The sequence below is a fragment of the Toxotes jaculatrix genome, chromosome 4 (assembly GCF_017976425.1).
Source record: "Toxotes jaculatrix isolate fToxJac2 chromosome 4, fToxJac2.pri, whole genome shotgun sequence".
NCBI classification, from domain to species: domain Eukaryota; kingdom Metazoa; phylum Chordata; class Actinopteri; family Toxotidae; genus Toxotes; species Toxotes jaculatrix.
In genome coordinates, this window is record NC_054397.1 from 27,243,548 (window position 1) to 27,253,679 (window position 10,132).

The window sequence follows — 10,132 nt, forward strand, 5'->3', positions numbered from 1 at the left end:
AGAGTGCAGCAGGGACTCTTCGAGGACTCGCGGATATTAAAGCAGGATTTAATGGGTGTGGGAGTGAGAGGTCTGTCTGGTTCTTCAGACTACATTTGTTATAAGGGCTGTGGCTCATTGTTGTAATGACCAGGTCTGAACAGAAGGAATGCAAAGAAGGTCTTCAGTGATTCCTGAGGAGGGAAGGACACAGCAAGCAGGGAAAGACAAGTTTGAATAGACACACAACTGAAAATAAAATAATTATATATATGAAACATCTTAATAATAAGTTGTGTTTTTAAAGCACAAACTAATGAGTGTAGAGTGCTGCCTTTTTCAGCACAATGTGAAGACATCATGTGGAGGGTTTTTGGATGACAGGTGTGTACAGGTAATTTCAGATCATCCTCAGACCTCACAGCATCACCTAACACGTCACCAGTCCTTGGACAAAGGGCTTCCGGAAACGAAACCGTCAAACACCACATCAAATATACTGTAAGGCTACTTCTCAGACCACGTGACTTGGACTGAAAATCTACCTGGACTACTCACTAAATTAATTTTTAAGCCTGCAGTTAACCACAAATGATTATTAACCTGATGAACCCAGTGGTGGAATGTAACTACCTAGTTGCTAAGATACAATACTGGAAAGTAATGAAACAATACCCCCATCTTTTACTCTCATGTGACAACCGTATTAGTATTTTTTCTGAAGTGACAGATCTGAATACTTCCTTCACCAATGAGGAAAGCCTTAAGATAAATTTCCTTTTGACAGTGTTGACACATTAAGCAAACAGTGTTTTGACAGCCTGAGATATATGCAACTTAACGGCCCACTGCTCCAAATACTGGTTTAACAAACTAATGGTGTAAACCTCCTCCATGCTCACTGCTGTGGACTGCTGGGGTGGTCACTGAGGTCATGTCCTGGATCTTTTATTGGTATTTACATATACATACAGGTACTTGAAGGCCAGTACTTTCCAGAGGAAAATAAATTCCAGTATTCATGAAATGACATGTTGTGATTAACCAGCATGTAAAGTCAAAGTGTGAATCAGCTGTCACTATCAGCCAGACAGTCATCTGACAGGGAAAAATATTAAGTCCTACTGAATCAACATTGAAAATACAGAGACTGTGCTAATTATGGCAACAAAAAGGCAGTGTGTGATATACCAGAGTACAATGTACTGCAGAGTAACTCTTCACTGCATAGAGATAAAATGATTTTATAGGAGCTAAGTTCAGTCATACAGTATATACCATGGTGATGATATGTTAACATGAAATGTGTTTAAGTTGGGGTTTGGCACATTGAAATTAAAAATGTTAAAGATATGGCAGCTGAGTTGTAGTTGCTTTTCTCTGTCACGCTGCATGTGTGGCCTCTATGTGTGCTCCAGATAGTGAGTGAGCAGGGAAGGTAGAGGAAGGTGGGGGAGCTGCTTCAGTCTGGATCGACCAATCAGATTCCTGATCTGGAGACGACACAACTGGCAGAGACTCCTTGGAGAAACTAGAGAGAGAGACAGAGTGATTTGCTCTTACTGTTGTGATTTAACTCAGCTTGAATTTCAAGTGGCTCTACACACCAGTATTGAGAATCATCTCAGTTGAAGATATTGCAGTACCTTCAAATGCCAGTAGCAGCTGCTGTGTTTTTCCACCAGGGGGTGCCAGCTCAACAGGTCGCTTATTGTTACTGTCTCTGAGGTTGACATCAGCTCCATAGTCTAATAACACTGACACCTGATCAGCACTGTCCTGTCTGACAGCTGCATGCAGAGGACTGTCACCTCCTCTGCCTACATTGACACTGGCTCCTTGGAAAGACAAGAGGAGAAGACAAAAGCATTGTAAGGATATAAGAAAGAAAAGAGAAGTGTTTATGTTGAACATCAGAAACTTGGGTTTCTGATGTTCCTCTAATTTTTGCATTTTTCTTGTTATTTATTTATTTTTTTTTGCATTTTTCTTGTTATTATATTTTTCTTGGAGCATACTTTGACCACTTTCGGTCTGTAAAATCTCTTTATATGAAACAACCCCCCTCACTGACCAAGAGCATTGGACTTCATGCACTGAATCAAAACAGTCCCTTTCATCTGAATGAGAAACTCAGGCCAATTTAAAGCATTAAGCTGTTAGCACAGTGGCTAAAGCTGCTCATTTTTCATTACAACAGTGGTGATTCATATAAAACAGTGGGCACGTGCCCCCAGTACAGGAGGTAAAAAAAAAGATGTGTTGCAAATTGAAATGGCAGAGAGCTGCAGTGGATGAGACACACCTCTGTGCAGCAGAATCTTTGAGCAGGCGGTGTGTCGGTGTAGACAGCTCATGTAGAGAGGAGAGCCCAAGTGGGACACTTCATAGTCTGGATCTGCTCCATGAGACAGCAGGGACTCTACACACTGGCTGCTGCCTGAACACACAGACACACACACACACACACACACACACACACAGAGTGATGAAGCATTCATACATTTTTAGTGGTGAATGAATGTTTGAATTGAAATGTAACTGTAGAGTACAGTTTACATCATGGATCATCATGGCTCTGTATGCTGCTGACATCATTTAGTTTCTCTCACAGTCTGAGGAATCTGTTCCGCCACTACTGGACGTCATTGGAAAGTCTGGATAGTTATCAGGGTACGCCATAAATCGTCAGTAGTAGAATGTATGCCTCTGAGTGAGGATCTAGTTCCTGTGTTTCTCAGCAATCAGGTAGAAGCTACTGATCATGTAAAGTACCTGAGAACCGCTATTTCCAACCAATCAGACCGCCCTTATAAACAGAACTATATGTATAGTTATGACTAATAAACTTAGGAGTGATACTGAATACTGGCAAACACTCCCCCTGTCAATGATTGGTGATTTTTCTGCCTAAGGCATTTTTTAAACACTGGATTCACTCATCATGCCCTCTACCTGGGCTACAAAACACACTGTACAGGTAAAAAATGCCTGTGTTCCAACACTATTACTGTCCAGTCAATGCACAAGCCCTTAATTACTGGCAGAGTGTTTACCCTGAAGCACTGAGAGACACAGCCTCATCATGGGTGGCCACAAAGCAGGACGTTAGTGGCACTTCCCTTCCAGAGCTACCCCATGTAGGAATTAGAAACTCCAGATCAATGAAAGGGATCAGATTTATAGTGAAAAACTCATTGTTCAGTGTAGTATCATAATAAAAACATGTTCAAGTTATCAGACGCTTTCATTTTAGCCCCCTTCACAACAATATACTGTTTTTTTTTAACCTGGAAAAGAAAAGGCCTCATAACTATTAATGACCTCTACACTGATAATGTATTCTCATCACGCGATCAGCTTAGAGCCAAATCTTCAGGCATTTACAAACCAGGGAGGAAACATTTCAGTTTTTGAAACTGATAATACTGGTAATGAACTTCAATCCTTACTGACAACTTAATCTGATACCAAACAGCTGGTCTCTTTGTTTGTAAATGTATCTACAGCTCAGGCTGCTCCATGTACACAGCACCTGAAGGCGTCTTCAGAGAGTGAAAAAGGAGTAAAAATTTCATAAGATGTATATGAACACAACCTCCCTCCTAATCCAGAAACAGCCATTCTAGGCTGGTCTCACTCTCAAACTCTCACTCACTGGTACAGAATGATCCAGTACAGAATGGTTGTTACAAAGCAGACTGCTCTTAAGGTCTGGAACAAAGAAATATCCCCTTGTTCAGAAACCTGATATGAGATGTTAGGCAAAACAAGTAGGCTTGAACATATTTGGCAACCTATGTCCCAGCACTGAGGGGAGCCACATAACACCTCAACCTCTTCTCAGTTAAATATCTGTCTATATATATTTGTATATATATCGTTTCAAAATGCAATGTAATTGTATAAGTGGATGATTATAGAAACATATGAAGGAGAGTAAACTAAACGCTTTTTTAAAGTTATAAATGATGGTGATGAAATATTGTCTGTGAAAAACTGTGTTCAAAGTTCTTGTTTCGTCCTGTTTTGTGTATTTACCCCTCTTGCAGGCTTCGTGCAGGGCTGAGGGGAAGTGTGTGTGGGGCGTGTGTGTGTGTGCTCCATTCTGCAGCAGTAGTTCCATACAACCGACACTCCCAGACGCACAACAGTTGAACAGAGGAGTGATGCCATCGATGGTGGCTGCATTCACCTGGACACACACACAAAGACATACACATGAGCAATACAGAATAATCAGTGTACCTACTAGTGCGCGCGCGCGCACACACACACACATAAAATAATGGTGTTGATAAGAAGAGTCCTTACATTAGCTCCAGCATTTATTAATGCTCTGACACAGGCCACATGTCCTGACAGGCAGGCTTCATGGAGAGGGGTCACATGATCGATGGTGACGATGTTGGCGTGATATCCCTAAAAAAATAAAAGCACACAGCATTATGACTGTATTTGTTAAAGAAGCACTCTGCCTTATTATAGACCAGCACATGTGTGTTCAGCTGCTGAATGAGTCCAAATGGTCTGCACTACACGTGTCACCCTGTCAAAGTGTGTGTGTGTGTGTGTGTGTGTTTGTGTTTAAGCGTGTTACCTGGGCCAGCAGAGTGCGCAGTGCCAACAGTCGACCCTGAGAAGCTGCTTCATGGAGGGGGGAGCGATCTGCCCAGGACCCTGAAGACACACACACACACACACACACACACACACACACACACACACACACATACAGAGACACAAAAATGGACCATTTAAATATATAATGTAATAATAATATTTCACATAACTGACATAACAACTGAGTTGCACTAAACAACTCAGTGTTCTTTAGTGCTAATGCATTTCAGCTGTTTTATAGTTTTATAGTCTTATATTCCAAGATTTCAACATTTCTGACTTTGGAGACTCCCAGTGGTTTCATCACAAAAGACAGTGATAGAGAGCAAAGTAGGCGATACTGCACTGAATGAGCCTCTTTGTCCCAGCTTATTTCTGCTCTCAGTTTCTCCAGCGGCCTGGTCTGCCATCCTGGCGTGGCTTGACCGGGGGCCTCAATTCACCTCTTCTTTCTGGAAGGCATTCTGCAGCCTCCTGGAAACCTCTGTCAGCCTCTCCTCCAGTTTCCACCTACCAAAGACCAACTGCCAGAGTGAGAGAGTGACAAAAACCAGGAGAGGGAGACTTCCTCTCCTTCCAGAACCTGGATGATGGCCCAGTCAGCCCTCCTTCTCTCATCTGCCCATTACCTGTGGAACGCCAACCATCGCCGCACCCCAGTGCCTCACGGTTTCTCTGAGCAGGACGTGTACCAGTTCACTCGTGACCTTCTGCTGAGAGGGGGAATCATGGAAGCTGGCTCCTCATTTTGCTGGTCCCTTCCCCATCTCTCCCCAGTCTGCCTCTGACTCCTTCACGCCATGAGGATCAATCCCACCTTCTATGTCTCCCATGTCATGCCAGTCGAGGAAAAATCCCTTTGGTGTTCTTGCCTGTCGGCAACTGTGCCCATCACCTAAGCTCTTACCCACTACTGCCTGTACCTCCTCTAAAGAAACAAATAACTTTTCACCAATGTCTCTGAGTCGTGCACTTGAGTCCTGTGTGTGTGTCTGAGCCGTGACAATTATCCACCACACCACACTTCATACAGACACTGACTCTGCATGAAAACAGCACAGATGGGTGGGTTGGTGGAGGTGTGTGGTTTTATGTACCGGTGTGATAGTGAAATCCAACCCAGGAAGTCCAGTTGGAGGAAGAGATTTGTGTATTCATATGGTAGCTTTAATTTTTTTAAAAATCTAATAATGAATAGAACTGTTAGTTGTGGAAACACTTATTGTAAATGAAGGGAAACTATTCGTTAACAGAATCTGTAGCGAGACGCATTGCTCCCTGTAGTTATATTTAGCGCTAGTGAGCTCTCCCTCAGCAGCTGTGGGAGCACTCACTACACACTACACCAAAACACACAGTCTTATCTTCAACATACCCATGTCTCCGTCTCCCCATGGCACATCCAGCCACTGGTAGATGTATGACATCTTGAATGAACTTTTCCTTGTCCTTACGTAGAGTCTGTCAGACCGCAGATCACCTCACAGCCCTCACTGAACACTGACAACACACTGCAAATACTAAAAATAACTGCTAATTAGCTTTATTAGCTCACTGAATAACTAGCTGGATAAAGGGGAGAACATCTTATCCCTGTGTTCAGATCACAGCTGATAAACTAACCTAGCCTTACTGCTTAACCAGCTAACTCACTGTGTTAGTGACTGACTCAACCACTGAATCTACAGAGAGTTCAGCTACCAAGGAAAACATGTTTGAAAGTATCCTAATTCTCATCTAACAGGCTGAGGGCAGGCAGTTACAGAGGCAGGCAGCCATATTTAGATTGCCTGTGAGGTCACATGCAGTATGTCCCTGACCTCATCTTAGTGGTACATGCCAGCAGCCATTTTGGAAAGGTCATGAACAACAACAACAGCGCAGATGGCCATGTAGAACACTGTCACTCTTCCCTTCCAAACCTTCACAACCTGTGTGAATATCGTCCTCTCTTTACCACAGCACTCTCTTTAATCTCGCTGTCCCTGAATGTCAGTGCAGTCCACCTGAAACTCAGTGTTAGAAGTGTGTTTGGACATCTCACACCTTTAGTAGAGCTTAAAGTAAACAGACAACAGGAAATGATGGAGAAAGCGACATGCAACAAAGGTTCCCATCTGGACTTGAGCCCTAAATCTTCAGGCCACTAGAGCGACCCTTCATGAGAAATCTGACTTCTCCAACACTGCAGTCCTGCTCATTAATTCATCCTCACTGTCCCCAGTGGACTAATCCAGTCAGAGATATTAAAGGTGAACTGCATTTACAGTATGTCCTCAAGTGATGTTACTTGAGTCCAAAAATGAAACAGCTGGATTCTGGGTACTACAGAAACCAGGTTTTAACAAGGAAGAAAAATGTCCAAAAAACTTTCCATTATGAGACTGACAAAATTATAGTGGGTTACCTTCTTAAAGGGACAGCTACATCAGTATAAAACATGAAATCCCTGACAACAGATTAACATCCACCATCTTACAACATTGTCATATTAACCTTAACCCTACTGTACAGCCTGCATGTGCCAAGTTAATGCATGAATATAATCACAAAAAAAGACAACTGCTGTCCTTCTTGTCTCATTCCCAGTGAGCTCCTCTGCCTCTGTCCCTAACCCACCCTGCCCCACATCATTTCTCTGCTGTTCATGAATAATTTGAGCATGGTCAGACACGTGAGTGGTCCTCACAGCAGTGATGGAGACAGAGGAGAAAACACTAGCAGAGAAGTACAGTACAAAGACTGATGAACTGGTTTGTAATTACACAAAGTAATTTTTTTTTCATTGTTATTCACCCCTGTTATGATGGATGTGAAGCCTCCTGATCAGCTGCTGTACAGTTGTACAGTAGAAGTGAATGTCTCACCAATATTAAACTGAATTTATCTTATTGTGATATTCTAATCAAATTCAGATACTGTGTCATAACAGTTATAATAATGACTAATAATCATTTTTAGTAGTAGTATTAGCAGCAGCTGTAGCATTCCGACTTTTAATTACAGTTATAAGGCAAAATGTACTTTTACAAAATAGAGCTCAGACACTCTGAGCAGCAGTATAGCACAGTCTGTATACAGCTGTCCTCAGAAGGTAACCACACACACCTCTGTTAATGATGATACCAGTAAACAGATTGCAGCTCACAGAGATACAAACACCGAGCTATAATCTAATGTCATCATGTTGATGAGTTCAGCAGCTGGTGCAGGAACAGTGATATGATGGTTAATAGGAGTAGATCTGTTTTCAGTCAGTAGGACCCATACCATCCCACTCCTCCTCCGCCTTTGGTGGTGTTTAAGTTAGTGACCTTCCTGTTTGTTTTGTTTGTCAGCTAGATTTTAGGTGTATTTTTAAGAACTAGTAAGTAAAAAAGTAAAATGATATATTAAAAAAAAAAAAAAGAAATGTTATGTTAGTTCATTTAATTCTTCACTGAGTTTGTTTTTCACAAGACTAAACTATATTTTTAAAGCCTGACATTTCTCTCTGTTTCCCCAGCAGCATAAACAGTCTGTGCGTTTTACAGCAGCGCAGCAGTGCACCGACCTTGGCTGGTCAGAATGCCCCAGCAGGCCTTCTTCCTCTCCGGCCCTCGTTCTTGTGGCGGTCCGGGCTCAGCGACTCTTTTCCGGGACACGTCCGGAGCTCCGGACGGAATCTCTGGCATGATCCCACCGCTTGTTCACACGCGCGTATCGCTCAACAGTGACTGCAACACAGGAGCACGAGGCAGGCTAAGGACAGGAGAGCGACTGGAGCGCTGTGATTGGCTGAACGGCTTTGTTGTTGTTGTGTTCAGCGCACATGACCACCTCACATGTGCTCCCACGTGTCCACGAGAGAGGCTATTTATGTCTTGAAGTGGAGCCTACACACCCCCCTCAGCTCTTTCTGTGTAGTCCCAGCATAGACCGTATATAAAAAAGGCTGTATGTATGCGCGCGCGTTTGCGTGCGCGCTCTGGTCACACAGTGTATGGCTGTGGATTAGTGAAAGTGATCAGCTGTGTCTGACAGGAAGCCAGATATAATGTCTGATCTTTAACTCTTTGTGTTCCACAGAGGGTCTCACTGAATGCCATCAAATCTGACTTCAGATCAGATTACAGTGTAGATCTCACCATACACACACACAGGGTCTCGGGCCCTGGGGCAGGATTGTCCCTGAATATTACAATAAAACTATACACTCACTAACTCTGGGTATATTTATACCCACAGGAAGAGGTAAATATCTGTTATATAACTATTTCAAGTAAAGACAGTGTAATAGATGCACATACAGCTGTGCACACAGAGAACAGATGACAGTATTGCAAAGATGAGCAACAGAATGATCTGTAATGTGAGGTGTGAGCAGTCACTTGCCATTACACAATACAAGTCTCCAGGAGGACACTTGTATTGTGTGACGGCAGCTGGTAGGAATGACTTCCTCTCCTCTCCTCTCAGGTTTTTGGCAGAGGGCAGCTGAAGATGTCTCTCTCTGAAAGTCTTCTGCTGTTTGACCAGCAGGATGTGCTGGTCAAACAGCAGCATCGTCCTCTCCACACCCAACTCTCTGAGCTCCAGAGAAGAACCCAGCACAGAGCCAGCCTTCCTGATCAGTCCAGTCTGCTTGTGTCTCTGGTTCTGATGCTGCTGCCCCAGCAGGCTGATGATGTCTCCATCACCTCCACCTCCTCTCTATGAATGCAGCTGGTATTTGTCGTCACCCATTTACTCTGCTTTTTACCATCCACTTGTTCTGGGCCAGATTCAAAAGCAGGTAACAGTTTTCATACCACTCCACAAAGCTTTGGCCTCTAAAGCTTCTCAGACCACAACACTTGTCTGACAATAACAGTAGATGGTTGTAGGTTGGTGGGGGGAGCCTCCATTACACCCCTGAGATAAACCTGACTGGACTGGACCAGTTACACCAAATAACAAATATCAGTCCTACAGACCAGCCTAACTTTAAACACCCTTTTTTTCAGCAAGGCTTGGTCAGTATCAGGTATTGCCCCCACCACACACACAACATAGCAGTGAAACTTAAGCAGCAGCTCGTGTATATATAGACTGCTTCCTAAAGCGGGTCAAACTGTGGCAGCCTCAGTCTGAATTTCATGTTCTGTTCAGTTCATGTTCAAAAACAGGAGCTTAATTCACCGTAGTGCTCTTAAATATTCCTGTGCATTCATTGCACTTTCCCACTGATTTAAGAGCAGTGGTCTTTGCACATATGTATGAGATTTTTACTATAACCTGCAGCCATCCCAGAGGTTCACCTTCCAGATATGCTGATGAGATGAATTTCTAATCTAACAGATGGCCAAGACTGGATTACCAACTTGGCAAAGCAGGCAACTGCAAAGGGGACCTAAGACCTAAAAGCCCCATGCTCACTGCAGATACATTCAGAGACAAGAAAAAGTATCCAAACCCTTTGGACTGGCTTGGTTTTCTGCATTAATTGGTCATAAAATGTGATCTGATCTTCAACTGTGTCACAAGTACAGACAGACACAATGAGCTTACG

General features: G+C 43.2%; 1 protein-coding gene across 1 annotated transcript; it reads right to left on the reverse strand.

The window, feature by feature from the left end:
* Window positions 1–911: 911 nt before the first annotated feature.
* Window positions 912–8,328, reverse strand: LOC121181007 (ankyrin repeat and SOCS box protein 5-like). Its single transcript, XM_041036746.1, has 7 exons — window positions 8,156–8,328; window positions 4,580–4,659; window positions 4,294–4,401; window positions 4,021–4,174; window positions 2,285–2,419; window positions 1,626–1,817; window positions 912–1,510 (listed from the first exon to the last, which is right to left on the reverse strand). Exons 1-7 carry the CDS (start codon window positions 8,274–8,276, stop codon window positions 1,383–1,385), a joined length of 918 nt encoding a protein of 305 aa, XP_040892680.1. The 5' UTR covers window positions 8,277–8,328; the 3' UTR covers window positions 912–1,382.
* Between the last annotated feature and the right edge of the window lie 1,804 nt (window positions 8,329–10,132).

Excerpts from the sequence above, each read along its gene's own strand:
- LOC121181007 (XM_041036746.1), bottom strand. The coding sequence starts at position 8,276 with ATGCCAGAGATTCCGTCCGGAGCTCCGGACGTGTCCCGGAAAAGAGTC. Across the intron at positions 4,660-8,155 it reads GGGCATTCTGACCAGCCAAG|GGTCCTGGGCAGATCGCTCC; the intron begins GTCGGTGCACTG and ends GTGTGTCTTCAG. Across the intron at positions 4,175-4,293 it reads TAATAAATGCTGGAGCTAAT|GTGAATGCAGCCACCATCGA; the intron begins GTAAGGACTCTT and ends GTGTGTGTCCAG.